Here is a 15,173-nt window from a genome sequence, read left to right as displayed (position 1 = left end):
CGCCAGTACTTAATAAACGTAAGAACCACTGACGGGCCGTGAGGTAGGGGTAAACTTTTGAATGGGAAGGATTTGTGCAACGCCACTTGGCAGAAAGGTGGTCCAGAATGTTTGCCGGAGCATGGGCTACTTTAAATTTGGCGGCACAGCCTTTATTTTTATTTTGCAGACGATTTTCGTGTCGACTGTGAGCTGTGCCGCCATTGGGGGCTAAGCATAAGGACGGGGGCAAAGCAGAATTGCGCCGGGGGCGTAGAGGAACGACGGGGGCGAAGCAGATTTTTTGCGGGGGCGAAGCAGAACGGGCGGGGGCGAAGCAGAACGGCGGGGGCGAAGAGGAAGGAGTTTCATGGGGGTGTTTAGGTTCAGTTCCGGACTCATGAGTCCGGACCTAAACCCATGGCATATACAAAATTGCATGTTGGCAACCTTGCAATGTTGTTTGGGCTAAACTTTGGCCATATAACATGGAGGCCTACACTTGACAATGCCCAATGGCAATGTTTTCTTCATTTTGCAGCACCGATTTTGCAATCTATGGAAAGTTTTAGGTGTTTTGGAAAGAAAAGGGGTATGTGACATAATAAGTTCGGAATCTGTTCTTGATTTTTAGTTATTTTGGACTTGAACCCTATACATTTTTACAAGTTCGGAACCGGTCCAGCGAACCGGTACACAGCATTACTTCAGACACTGTTGATACACCGTTTTAACAAGTTATTTAAAGTTAAGTTAGTGGCATTTTAATCACAATAGTTATTGAAAACTGTGTAACACATGGTTAAAACTCATAAAAACCATATACACTAATCAGCTGCAATCATGTATGGCTACTAGTATCTGTATTGCATATTCACACACGATTACCCAAAAATCTACATGTACATGTAGTTTACTTGAGAAAAGAACTAGATTGAAACAAGGAGTGCATGGCTATAGCAGCTGGCCTTTAATCAAGAAATGCCCGTTTTGCACGACTTTAATTCTTTATTTCTTTATTTCAGGCATAACTCGCCCATAAACAACATACATATTTTTGGTCACGATTTGAATGTTTTGTTTTTTTAGGGGATTAAAGAAGGAACAGAAAGTTCTCCTGACCCACGGGGACAGCATTGACAAGGTCGCAGATGGCTTCAAGGTCATCGCAAAGTCTGGGAATATTGTTGCAGGTCAGTGTGCTGTCTTGCATTTGTATTTGATGATATCAACTAGTCTTAACCAGTACTTATACTTTTGTAACTTTTGACTTGAATTCGGTACTACCATGTTGTTTTTGCTATGTTTCTTCTCCTCCTTCAAACACATGAAGATATGAAGATCAATGACCTGAACTGGACCAGATGTTTGTAACTATGGTAACTGGTGCTGTAGCAGACACCCTGTGGTGTTGGCTTACATTATAGGATGGAGGGGCTGGTCACCATATATATGATATGAATGTGTTTGATTTAGAATAAAAAGAGCAGTAGTTTGTTGGGCTATACCATGTGAGGGTATACATTGCTTTGCAAATATTACAAAATGTCCTTTTCTTGAAAATTTGCTTTACTGTCATACATTTTGTAGCTATTGCTGATGAGAAAAGGAGACTATATGGAGTACAGTTTCATCCAGAGGTGGACCTCACAGAAAATGGCAAACAAATGCTGAAGAACTTCCTGTTCCACGTAAGTTGGTTTTTCAGACCAATATTTCTGAACCTACCTAGAATATTTTTGATCAACAACTTTTGATCACAATCCGTCAATCACCTGTCCATCTGTCAATCACCAGCACCTGTCAATCTGCCAATCATCAACGAATCACCTGTCAAATCACCTGTCAATCTGTCAACCACCTGTCGATCACCTGTCGATCTGCCAATCACCTGTCGATTTGCCAATCACCTGTCAGTCACTTGTTAATGACCTGTCAATCACCTATCATTATCCTGTCAGTCATCTGTCAATCAACTGTCAATCTACCAATCACCTCTCGATCTGCCAATCACCTGTCAATCTGCCAATCACCTGTCAATCTTTCACCCACCTGTCAATCACCTGTCAGTCATCTGTCATTTACCTACCAATCACATTACTGGTCTATCCCCTCCGCAGGCCTGTGGCTGCCATGGCACCTACACCATGACGTGTCGTGAGACCAGCTGTATCCAGGAGATCCAGGAGGTGGTGGGGAAACACAAGGTGCTGGTACTGGTCAGTGGGGGGGTGGACTCTGCAGTGTGTGCCGCCCTGTTACATAAGGTATGTAAGGAGTACACCTAACAATAAGTACCATGTCCATAGTTCTCACTAAGCTGTTTGAATGTGGTGGCCCCCTATGCTTTTTGTCTGAGAGGTGTACAGTACCACACTTAAAATACAGAATGGTTGTTGATGGTAGATGCCACACGTTGTATCTTTTACAAATGTTGTTCAATAAGGTTCTTAGTTTATTTATCAGGGTTTGTAATTCATGTTAAAGAATACATGTAGGTGCACCGGTTCAACAATAAAATAATCAAGTACTACAAGAAAGATACAGTTGACTGTGTAGATTGCAATAAAGTAATCTGACTACTACAACAAAAATTTTCTCACACTTACATGTAGATGTCAACAATATGGTGTATACTATATGTACATCATACCAGTGACATTTAATTGTTACAAGGTTCCATATTTAATATACATTTAATATCTTAGCATATGTAAACCTTTGAAAATATTTGGGTGCAAAAAAATTTGGTGCAGAGCTCCAATTTTGGGTGCACCAAGGTGCACATGCACCCAGTATTTCGAGCCCTGTACCTTATACAGATGTTGTGCAATATGGTTTATTTATTAGTTTATTCATCTTTGTTGTTTTGTATGTACATGTAAACCAGGCCCTGGATAAAGACCAGGTGATTGCAGTCCACATAGATAACGGTTTCATGAGGAAGAACGAGAGTCAGATGGTCTACGACTCGCTGACCAGACTGGGACTGGACCTCAAAAGTAAGAAAACATTCTTTCATTTCTTTAACAAGCCAAATATTCCAGAAAACTAGGGATATCATGATAAATTTGGGAATTCCAATATTTTTGCAGATACATATTCACAATGTAGCTATGCTTGAGTGTTGTTTGTATACTGAAAGCTTTTCTTATGCTTTTAAACACACCCAAAGCAACGTAAGGATTTCTGGATAAGTTTATTAGGCCACAGCAAGTAAATTTTATGGAAGACATCCTCCGCAGACTCCAAATCTAATGCAAGTGGGCGAAAAAAACAAGTTGCGCAGAAAAAAACAAGGTTCCTACATTTTCAATTTTTGACTCAATCATTGTACAAATTGTTTTGATTCAGTGGGAACATCACATATACACAGCCAGCATCACATATCACTGCATCGAAGTACAAAACAAAACTTTGAATCAGAGTCTTTTCTTGTCTCCTGTCTTCATAGTTATCTGCCATCCACCTCCTGGCATGGCAACAGATATCTTTGCTCATTTTCGGCATGTTGACCACTGTCAGAGGGCAACAAAATTTTTTTTCCAAAATTAGGCGACAATTAATGTGCACGCTAATGTCATCCAAAGAAATTACTTACTGTACTTGGCCTAAGTTTATTACGTGAAGCTGAAACTAGAAAGACACAACTTCTCCAAGACTAGATTGATCTAGGCTTGCAATGGCTTGAATGCACCTTTTTTGTTCACCTTCAGAAGGGTTAATGTCTTTTAATGTCTACCCCCCTCTAGTGGTAAATGCAGCGCACCAGTTCTACAATGGTAAAACCTACGTCCCAATCAACAAGGCTGATCCTAAAGGGAAGAAGCGGGAGACAGAACAGCTCAACAGAACAACAAATCCTGAGGACAAGAGGAGAATAATCGGGGACACATTCATGAAGGTGAGTCCACTCTGTATCTGTATCCGTATAGCTGGTATAACCAGCACGTCGGCAGAATGTACTGCACTTGCGCAAAACCCGTAATGTGTTGTGCATAGCACTTTGGCAGAACATCTCATAATATAAGGTTGTATTTGCTCATATAAGGTTAGCATTCCGACAATAGTTTTCAAATGTTATGTCCAAAAAGATATCGTCTGCAACAGGGACAATTCTAATGCAACGTTGACCAAAAATCCAACGAAAACCGCGAAAATCCCGGGTTCTGCGCAGGTGCACTACATTCTGCCAATGTGCTGGTATAACCACCCTTCAGTGTTACACACCAGCTTCTGTATCTGTATAGCCGGTATAACCACCCTTCAGTGTTACACACCAGCTTCAAAGACACACTGAGTGGTGGCAGCTAGCTATATTTCACCAAACGACCTGTTACACCCAATCTTTGCAGGTCTTATTGCAGGAGTTGTTTAAAGCTTTCTAGTGATGATCCCTCAACTGTGCATGGTGCCAACAAGTTCCACTCTATGACAGTTCTTGGAAAATATGAGTTTTTGAACCCCCAAGTCTTGGTTGATACAGAATATTTAAAAGCATGACTGTTTCTTGTTCTTTTCTTGGCTGGTTTTATATACTAAGTGGTTGGTACATGTAAGTCCACCAGAAATGAGTATGTATAAGGTCTAACGAACAGACTTAATTATTATAAGGCTTATGACAACACTGTTCAATTATTTTTTGGGTCTTTGTATGCAGGTAGCAGATGAAGTCATCTCTGAGATGAACTTGAACCCAGAAGAGGTATTCCTTGCACAAGGTGGGTTTGATCATGGGGTCATGGTTTGATATACCAACCCTTTATATTACATGTAGATAAGGTAAAAGTAGCCCTTATAAGTGGCATCAAATGGTTGCGTGGCGTGGCTAGCAGACATGAGATCAAAAGGTCCCTGGTTCAAATCCCTGGCATTCCTTTGACACTGTGTTTTGCTCTGTTTCTTCTTCTTCTCCAAACACATAACGTCAATGACCAGGACCAGATATCTGTCACCATGGTAACTGGTGCTGTGGCAGACAACCCGTGGTTTTGGTTTGCATTATGTAGCAGGTTGCAGGACAGAGTTGTAGGGGCTGGTCACCATATATTTGAATGAGTTTGTCATTAGTAAGAATAAACAGAGCAGAAGTTTGTTGAGATGGACCATCTGAAGGGAAACATTGTGCATTTGCTTTGTAAATGTTAACTCTCTAGTATCTAGGTTCATTTCTAAAGGTTTCATTGTTTTTCTCTGAGGTATATGTGAAAGCTTGACTGATGTTGTTACACTGTAGGTACCCTGAGGCCTGACCTGATTGAGAGTGCCTCCACCTTAGCTAGTAAGAACGCAGACGCCATCAAAACACATCACAATGATACCAACTTGGTACGGGAACTTAGGGAAAAGGTAGGCAAACCAAACACTCATCTACATGTATCCACCCCCATTGTATATCCATCTCCATACTGCTCTTCTGTCTCTTTTCATTTTTTTCAACTACATCATTTATCTGCATTTATCAGTCTTAGAAATATTATAAATCTGTTGATCAAGTAGGTAATATTTCTTCATGGCATTACTAAGAGTATTATCATCAATGGAAATTAAAAACAATGTTTGAAAACTCAAAACAAAATTGTTAGCCCCTGTCTCAGCTGCAAAATCAAAATGCATTTTTATCATTAAATAGCTCTGTTCTATACTATCATAAAAGTTCATCTGTGCTGGTAGTTACATGTTTAAAGCTAAAACTTTTCTTCCAACACAAAAGATTGTTCTCACCTACATGTAGCACTTTTGACCAGTCACTCTGGTCTTCTTTAATAGACTGACCCAGTGAGACTTGTCACATGGCTTCTCTGGCCTTTTGCTGCGTTCATGAGTCGGCACTGTATTTGAGTTCTTGAGTTCCGTGGAGCTTAGTCAGCCACCTGGGTGCCCTCTTTCGTAGTTGCCGCCGGCTCCCTATTGTCACTAGATAAAATGGACTACGGAGGATGGCACCCAACACAGAGCCTCAGAGGAGGTGATTTGAACGGATGTCATCCTTAAATTGGCCTTACACAACAAGACTTCCATCTAGTGATGCATACCGGTTCACTGGACTTGGATCCGGACTTGTAAGAATGTTTAGGTTCAAGTCCAAAAAAAACCTAAAAGTCAAGAACCGAGTTCGGACTTATTACGGTAAAAAACCATTTCACATACCCTTTTTCTTTCCAAACCACCTAAAACCTTCCGTAGATTTTTAAATCTTTGCTGCAAATGAAGAAAACATTGCCATCGGGCATCGTCAAGTACCGGTATACCGGCCTCCATGTTATGTGGCCAAAGATTCACCCAGACAAGATTGCAAGTTTGTCAACATGCAATTTTGTATATGCCATGGGTTTAAGTCCGGAACTGAACCTAAACCTCTGGACTTGAATCCGGACCTGAACCTAAAATTAAGTTTAGGTATGCATCACTACTCTTTTGTAGTTGCTGCCGGCTCCCTATTGTCACTAGATAAAATGGTCTACGGAGGATGGCACCCAAGACAGAGCCTCAGAGGAGGTGATTTGCACGGATGTCATCCTTAAATTGGCCTTACACAACAAGACTTCCATCAATCACAAACTGTCTGTCTCCCCTCAGGGTCGTGTAGTCGAGCCGTTGAAGGACTTCCACAAGGATGAAGTGCGGGCGATCGGGCGGGACCTGGGTCTGCCTCCTGACCTGGTGCAGAGACATCCCTTCCCAGGTCAGGCTTCCAACGTGTACTCACCATGTACATGTAATCTCCGATAGTGGAATGATAGCACTAAGAGAGTGTCAGTCATCAGAAAAAGTTTTAGAAACACAAAGAAGGCTAAAAAAACAAGAAACGATTTAACTGCTGGAGATGGGGAGCAATTATGCTGTTTGTTTGTATATATATTACACAGACATGCAGACATCATAATTATTGCAAAGACGACTGTCCTAAAGACTCTTGTTATGCTTTGGAAAAACTTACTTCATTTACAATGTAATTCAGTGTTCTAGCCAGCATCTGTCTTTCCAGAAAGATTACTGTTACAGAAAAAATTTCAGGCTGATTTTTATAATCCAGGATTTCAGTGCAGTTCAGGGCTTGAAATACTGGGTGCATGTGCTCCTTAGTGCACCCAAATTTGGAGCTGTGCACCCAATTTTTGTTTTCCATGGGTGCACTAGTGCACCCAAATATTTTCATAGTTTTATGTATGTAAAGATGTTGAATGTATAGTGTAGTATACAGCATACCCAAGTGTCAAAAAAATAATAAAATAATTGTTGTACTTTTCGTTACAAATGAAACATAATTAGTTATTGCTGACATTCTACATGTAGTTATTTTATTTTATATAGTGCACCCAAAAAATTTTTTGTGTACCTAATTTTCTAGGTTGGGTGCACTAGTGCACCTATTCCCAAAAATGAATTTCGAGCTCTGAAGTTTGAGTAACATCTCTAATTCCCCCCGTTCCAGGCCCAGGCCTTGCTATCCGTGTGATCTGTGCAGATGAACCGTACCACTGTGATGACTACAACGAGACTCACACCATCCTCAGACTCATCGTCAAGTTTGCCGACACGCTAGAAAAGGTAGTTAACTATGTATGTATCTATTTTCCCTACATACAGTTTTAACCCTGTTCATTCAAGTTGGATAACAGTTGAAATTGTACTATAAGTTAAACTGGATAAACACAAAAATTCTGCTTCTGAAAGTTTTTAGTGACAGCCATTGTTCTTCTTCAGGTTAGGCCACACCAATTTAATTTGTTGTTTCTCAGATTCGCCCCATCATTTATTTCTGATTTGCAAAAAAAAACTTGAAAAATGATCAATGAAAGACATATTTTGTGCCAACAGTTGAAGAAAGTCCTTTTTCTTCCTAGTTTTTCCTCCTAGTTTTTCTTCCTAGTAGTTCCTAGTTTTTCAATGTAACAATGCAATTTTGTTTCATTACAAATTCAAAATTTACCGGCCTGGTACATGTATGTTCACTTCATGGCTCATATTGTAACATTTCCAGCTATCATGGGGTGCCTTGGTCTGTTTTTTTGTTTTATTTCGCCCTGTCGCTTAATATTTTTCTGAAAAAATCCAAGAAACAACAAATTGAGTTGGTGTGGCCTTAACTGGAATAAACGGAGAAGTCCTCCTGCAAGTCTTAGTTAAAGACATCCAATGCAATTTCAGGGCAGCAAGTTTGCTATTTGTCTGTTATTTGTCTGACTTTTCCTGACATTTCTTCAGTTTTGCCAATCATCATTTCATAGTTCAAGTGTTTGAAGTAGCCCAGAAACAAGCTACATTGTACATGAGGAGTCCCTTTATTTTTTGGTGCCACCAATAAATACATGTAGTTAGACCCAGCCTACGATATGAAAGAAGCAACTGTTTTCCATCCTCAACATCACCAGGAAATTGACTTTGAAAATCCATTTTTTTTCATCCCAAAATTGCTTTAGGTACCTTCAACTGCTTTTTTTCATACCTTTATTTCACTACTCTCATCTGCCAAATAAACATACGGGTACGTTTATTTTTTGGGGCCCAAACATCCACCCAGTACGTTCTTAATTTGCACAGTACGTTTATTGATTTTTTGAAAACCAGTAATTTTTTTCAACTTCGTGTGAAAAAAATTGACAAATCATCAACGTGAAGACGTTTATAAACGCCTATTGTAGCGAGAAACTTGTCATTTTCGGGCCGGTTTTTGCAATCACCGCGTGCATAAATTCGTCTGAATGTTCTATTGTCATGGGTGGTGCTTATCAAAATACAAAATATTAAATGCTCTTTTTTTTGTCTATTTAAATTCCTAATTGCAAATAACAGTTAAAGATTTGTGCATATATCAGTAAGGGTGCATTTTAGTACAAGAGACACAGGTTACCCGTCAATTTTGGTAATTTTCCGGGAGGTACGTTTATTCCGGGGGTATGTTTATTTGATTTTGAAGATTTGTCCGGGGGTACGTTTATTCCGGGGGGTATGTTTATTCGGCAGATGAGAGTAGATTTAACTTTTTCTTCCCATTTCAATGTTCAGACACATATAGTATACAACTTTATCTTTGAATGTTAAAAAAAAGTAAACATATTTTTGTTTCCCATTCCAGCCCCATGCCCTGCTTCAGCGAATCAAGAACAGTACTACAGAAGAGGAGAGAAACATGCTGGCCTCCATGACCAGACAACACCCCATGATGTCTACTCTGCTGCCTATCAAATCTGTTGGAGTCCAGGTAAACCAGCAAAACTCTTACTACAAACTGCTAAGACTAAAAGGAAAAAATGTTGCATTTAAAATAACGTTTCCTGTTTCCCGACAGACCCTAGAAAAAACTGCAGACCCTATAGCCTTTTTTTTGGGTGGACCCCGCAAGGGACAATTTTTTCAAGCCTTTTCTAGCTCCATTATCTGACACCTAAGTGATGAAACATTGTACATCGGTTTTCAACTGAAATTAAAAATAAAAGTGTCCTCTTGCAAATTGTACTTTCTTTACCAAACTGTATTGTATTGTGGATCACTAGAGATCACCAAAGTCTAATAAAGAAAGAATTTTCAAAGAAAGAAAAAAAATTTTTCAGGACCGGAACAGCAAACACAATATTTTTTTCCTAGTCCTAAGCATTTCCTAGTCCTAACCTTCCTGGCCACAGTTATATTAAGAAGAAAAAGTTACAGTGGTTCGGACATGTGTCTAGGGCCAAAGGCACACTGTCACATACAGTTCTCCAGGGTAAGGTGGAAGGCGCACTGTAACCCATCGGTCATGGGTTACAGACTTAAAAGAGTGGACTGGTCTAACAGCCAACCAGATGGCCAGACTGGCGGAGGACCGCCAGCAGTGGAAGAACTTGGCCAAACATCATGCTGCCCCGAAGGCTGACTAAGCTATGGGAGAGAGAGAGAGAGAGAGAGAGAGAGAGAGAGAGAGAGAGAAGCATGTTATGTACCATTTGCAGGGTGATGCCAGAACCTACAGTTACGTGGCTGCCATCTCCTCCAGTGAACCTCCCCACTGGCCGACCCTCTTCAAACTGGCCAAGATCATCCCCAGGATATGTGGCTGTGTTAACAGGTAACCTTTAAATAACTGCATATGCAGATTAGTGCAAGAATATTTAGAATGTACACATGTTGTTTGAATTTGTGGAACAGGTTCCCACACGATATAAAGACCTGCCTGTTCTTGTCCACTTTTAAAATGAGATATGTAAAAATTGACCTGACCTCTGACCCCTCCATGCAATTTGGACTGGACAATGACTGGACTGGACAATTTTTACTTTTTGTTATTATCATTATTTATCAATGTTATTGGTTACTTACTGTTTCTCCTTTATTATTATTGCCTTTATTTATTGTATCCCAAGTTTACTGTTTGTATGTGACTGTTGTGTTTTGTTGTGTAAAACAGGGCCCCATTGAAAAGAAGGGCAGTCACTTAATGGGCCACCCTGTATAAAAATGACGGAAAATAAATTTCTTCAATGCACTTCAAATAGCCAGGGAAATACAAAATTTTCATTGAAATGGCATGGCTCTTTTTGCTTCTCCTGTGAAGGGGGCATAAATGACAGCAGTACTGCACCTCCACAAAAATGAATGAAGCATAGCACTTCGGCAGAATGTCTCATTCAAGTTTTGCACATTTAACTAAGGATGACATCCTGTCTATGGTACTAATCATAATATATCCAGTTGCTTGAGTAACTGCTTTTTGGTGTATCGTATTACCTGTCTAACATTCATCGACACATCCTGTCTATGGTTTTCAAATGTTGTGTCGGAAAAGACATTGATCGCAACAGGCAAAAGTTGGATGCAACGTTGACCAAAGATCTAGGTTTCACATACATGTAGCCTGCTGGACGTGCTGTATAAATGTATGACTGACCAGTGCTGATGATGTCTGTGTTGTAGGGTTGTGTTCCTGTTCGGTGATCCCATTAAGGACATCATACCTGACGTGACGCCGACATTCCTGACTACCGGCGTGCTCAGTACGCTACGTCAGGCCGACTACCTCGCCAAGAAAGTGCTCCAAGAAAGTGGTGAGCTCCAAAATTGTGGCTACTTATCATCTTTGTTGTTGTGTTCTTGTCAGCAGGGAACTGTTTGCTAGAATTTATAGTACTTGGTGGACGTACCAACTACTATGTGTCTAGTATTAAATGATCATGTCTTCAAGTACCAGACTTATCAACCAAGGTTTGAGATGTTCAAAACTCATGTTTCCCTAGAACTATTGTAGAGTGGAACTTGCCACCATGAAGTAGAACTGGGACTAGCTTTAAACATCTACAGTTAGATGTGAAAAGGTTAAGTGTAACAAGTTGTTTGGTGTAAAATAGCCAGCTGCCATCATACTGTCTGCCTGTGAAGCTGGTGTGTTACTCCAAATGGTGGTTGTACTGGCTCAACAGATACAGAAGCTGGTGTGTTACTCCAAATGGTGGTTGTACTGGCTCAACAGATACAGATACAGATACAGAAGCTGGTGTGTTACTCAAAATGGTGGTTGTACTGGCTCAACAGATACAGAAGCTGGTGTGTTACTCCAAATGGTGGTTGTACTGGCTCAAGTGATACAGATACAGAAGCTGGTGTGTGTTACACTGAAGGGCAGCTATAACGGCTATACAGATACAGAAGCTGGTGTGTTACACCGAAAGGCAGTTATACTGGCTATACAGATACAGAAGCTGGTGTGTTACACCAAATAGTGGTTGTACTGGCTCAAGTGATACAGATACAGAAGCTGGTGTGTTACACTGAAGAGCAGCTATAACGGCTATACAGATACAGAAGCTGGTGTGTTACACCGAAAGGCGGTTATACTGGCTATACACAATACAGAAGCTGGAGTGTTACACTGAACGTACATTCAGATCATACATTACCTCCATAGCTTGCACACAATCTGAAGGTACATTGTACCTGTATGTACACAGTTGTTATACGCTTGCGTGGGTATGCAGTTTTTGTACCGTCAGGATTTAGCTGTTGTGTAAATCTGTTCTTTCAATGACTGAAATTGCAGGTCATGCGTCGACCCTGAGTCAGATGCCCATCATCCTGGTGCCGCTGCATTTTGGCCGTGACGCGATCCTGCGCCAGGCGTCGTGTCAACGCTCTGTCGTCATCAGAACCTTCATCACTAACGACTTCATGACGGGAATACCCGCCACACCCGGCGACCACATACCTGTGGAGGTAAGTGCCATTAGATGTTAGTTAAAAGTTAACGAGCTTTCCCGCGTCAAGTGACGCTATGGGGTGGCGCCCATCTCCATTCATTAGCTCTGGTCCACACACAGTAGTCACTACAGCAGGGGGCTAGTCCACTGGTAGTGGTGTGTGTTTAACTCCCAAACTCTTTTCCAAATAAATGCTGAGTGCTAAGCAAAGCAGTATGTACCATTTTTAAAGTCTTTGGTATGACTTGGCCGGGATCGAACTCAAGACCTACCGAATGCAAGGCAAGCACTTTACCCACTTGGCCATTGCCATTGGATGAGTGAAGAGGTGGTCACTATAAACAGCATTAGGTAGAGATTTAGGCTTCGGCATACTTTTTACATATTTTAGGCATTTTTATTGGGCTTTGCAAACGTATAGTTCTGCAAACATGTCCATTTTTCTCAGACAGCAATTTTTTTCTTCCGCGAATATAAAGTGATTTACAGTATTGTCGCCCGTGTATTGTTGTACTACTTACCCTTTGGTTCATACATGTTTGTAGCTGGTGAGCAAGATGGCGGAAGAGATCGAGAAAGTTCCGGGGATTTCCCGCGTGATGTACGACATGACGTCTAAACCGCCCGGCACCACCGAGTGGGAATAGGGTCCACCTTCCCAGTTTGGAGATTCGAAGATTTCAGTTTCATTAAAATCATTCACGTGGCTTCCAGCCTAGATTTTCCTGGTAGAAAGCATTACAGGGATAATGTACAAGTAGTGTAAGTCTACTGTAGTGTTAAGAAAATGTACAACAAGTCATCATAGTTCTATACCTATCTAGAGTCTCTGCATATGTCCTTGCCTTCATGATGTTATTCTGACATCCACCTTTCTTTGATATGAGATAGTTGTCACTGCTTCTGGGACTAAAGCCTAGGAATAAAATGTTGTGTTTCCAGTGTCCTGACCAACCCTAGAAAAAAAGCCATGCTTTTGTTAAGGAAGGGCCATAAAATTTTCGTTTGACATCTGAAATTCAAAGCAAGTTGTTGTTGTTGTTTCAGGAAACTTGGCGAAATATTTTCGCTCAATCAAATGGAGGGATGGGTCCAGGAGAAAGTCCTTATGCATTGTTTTAACAATTTAAAAATTGTATTTTCTATTATTAGGCCACACCAATTTAATTTGTTGGTTCTCGGATTCGCCTCTTTATTTTTTTCTGATTTGCAAAAAAAAAAAAAATTTCAGAATCAACTGCAAAATGCTCATATTTTGCCCTGAACAGTTGAAAACAGTCCTTTTCTTCCTAGTCGTTACAGTTATTCCATCTTTCAATGCAGTGGTATTATTAGAAGTTCAAAATTAATTGTTTAAATTTTGAACCAGCCTTTTGTTTTGACTTCATACCTCCTATCGTAGCATTTGGGGCTATAATAGGATGCCCAGATCTGTTTTTATTTTTATTTTTTTTCGCCCTGTCGCTTCATATTTTTCCTGAAAAAATCCGAGAACCAACAAATTAAATTGGTGTGGCCTTAGCCAAAATCAGAAATAAAAACTTGGAACAAAAAGAAAATCACAACTTTAGCTGGTGTGTTACGCCGAAAGGCTGTTATACCCGCTATACAGATACAGAACCTACTGACCCTAAGTGTTTTAGGACAGGAACTAATTACTTTGCACATTGCTCAGTGTTACACTGAGGTCCAAGATGGGGCATTGTATTTTGTACAGTGTTTTACTAAGTTACTGCATGCATATATGTACATATGTGACGCTACATATACCAGGTATATGGTACAGGTTTGCTCAAGCAATATTCACAACGTATATATTTAACTTGGCTGACTTTTCTCGTGTATACAATGTCTCTGCCCCTTGTCTTGCCACCTGTGAACTTTAGTAAAAAATCTTGGTCCGTTAAGTCATTGTACTTTCCTTTTGTGTCCCAGAAAAATCACAACGTCTGTTTTAATGTTAAAGAAAAAGAAACAAGATATGAAGACTGAAAAGAATTCAGATTTATGAGAGACATTTTGTAGATCAATGAAAAGTATAAGAGTTTATTTGTATGTTACATAGTTCTCCACTACAAAGCAGATAGATGGCTTGATAAGTACTTAATTTGTGCCCTTGCTTACCATGTTTTCTGGGACAAAAATGCAGCTTAGAGGTCAAAACTTAGTCTCTACCAATGCTTCAGAAGTGACTGAAAATAGTGGAAATGGGCCAAATAGACAGATAACATACTCGTGGGGTTGGCATGGTCTGCTAAAGGACTACAGTTTGCTGTTTTGCACTTCTTTAGCAACTCCGGTCCCCTGGCATGTTATCTGTCTATTTGCCCAACTTCTAGCCACCTCTGAAGCCTGGTAGAGGCTAGCCAAAAATGGTAAATGGAGTTACTTACAAAGCTACCATCTTTTGTACATATTAAGCAGATATTGCTGGACATTTTATTCAAAAGTAGTCAGGATGTCAATTATATTGGCACTTGTAAGGCCTATCATATTTTTTTTATAGGAAAATGTAACGTAAAAGAGACTTCCAACTGCTCTGTCAGTACCACCAATTTACCTTCCCAATTGGGTAGCTAAATTTCTTTGAACAATCAAGGGGAACAATATGTTATGGAGTTGAATAAAATGTTTTCAGTCTGAAATTTCTGTGTAAAAGTTACATGTGTTTTCAAAGAGTCATTTTTGTGATAAAGGGGAGTACCAATTATTATACAAATTATTATACAGTTGACAATATTTCAGTGCTGCTTGGTAATGTATTTATGACTTACGATACTGTCCTTTGTGTACTAGTTTAGCCATGAGGTACTGTTTTAAGGATGATTTGATGTGATTCTCTTGTTTGTATGGGAAATAAAGATTCGGGTTTTGATGTATTTGCTTGTGACTGTCTTCTTCAGATACTTCAAATACCTGCAGATTGCTAGCCTCCTTTGAAGACTTCTTGGAGCGATGGTCTTAAATTTGGAGCCATCCCTGATAGGCCATTTTTACACGGCACAGGGGTAGCCTCCACCAGGC

The 15,173-nt window shown here is 40.2% G+C and overlaps 1 protein-coding gene across 2 annotated transcripts in view; it reads left to right on the top strand.

Annotated features, from left to right (window-relative positions):
• LOC109481828 (GMP synthase [glutamine-hydrolyzing]-like) overlaps positions 1–13,340 on the top strand; it is a 19,225-nt gene extending 5,885 nt beyond the window's left edge. Inside the window, exons 6-19 of one of the 2 annotated variants that reach the window (XM_019784442.1) lie at positions 1,069–1,172; positions 1,570–1,670; positions 2,100–2,246; positions 2,870–2,981; positions 3,732–3,883; positions 4,640–4,700; positions 5,216–5,328; positions 6,559–6,664; positions 7,415–7,542; positions 9,059–9,184; positions 9,912–10,027; positions 10,873–11,003; positions 11,993–12,165; positions 12,695–13,340. In XM_019784442.1, the coding sequence (XP_019640001.1) occupies positions 1,069–1,172; positions 1,570–1,670; positions 2,100–2,246; positions 2,870–2,981; positions 3,732–3,883; positions 4,640–4,700; positions 5,216–5,328; positions 6,559–6,664; positions 7,415–7,542; positions 9,059–9,184; positions 9,912–10,027; positions 10,873–11,003; positions 11,993–12,165; positions 12,695–12,796 (1,672 nt within the window). In that variant the 3' untranslated portion in view covers positions 12,797–13,340. The remainder of the gene's footprint in view (positions 1–1,068; positions 1,173–1,569; positions 1,671–2,099; positions 2,247–2,869; positions 2,982–3,731; positions 3,884–4,639; positions 4,701–5,215; positions 5,329–6,558; positions 6,665–7,414; positions 7,543–9,058; positions 9,185–9,911; positions 10,028–10,872; positions 11,004–11,992; positions 12,166–12,694) is intronic. The other variant, XM_019784444.1, reaches the window with a different exon arrangement.
• Positions 13,341–15,173: the final 1,833 nt, after the last annotated feature.

Source organism: Branchiostoma belcheri, unplaced genomic scaffold, assembly GCF_001625305.1.
Source record: "Branchiostoma belcheri isolate BF01 breed outbred unplaced genomic scaffold, Haploidv18h27 scaffold58, whole genome shotgun sequence".
NCBI classification, from domain to species: Eukaryota; Metazoa; Chordata; class Leptocardii; order Amphioxiformes; family Branchiostomatidae; genus Branchiostoma; species Branchiostoma belcheri.
Note: the sequence above shows the minus strand (reverse complement) of the source record. Positions and strands in the feature narration are given on the sequence as shown.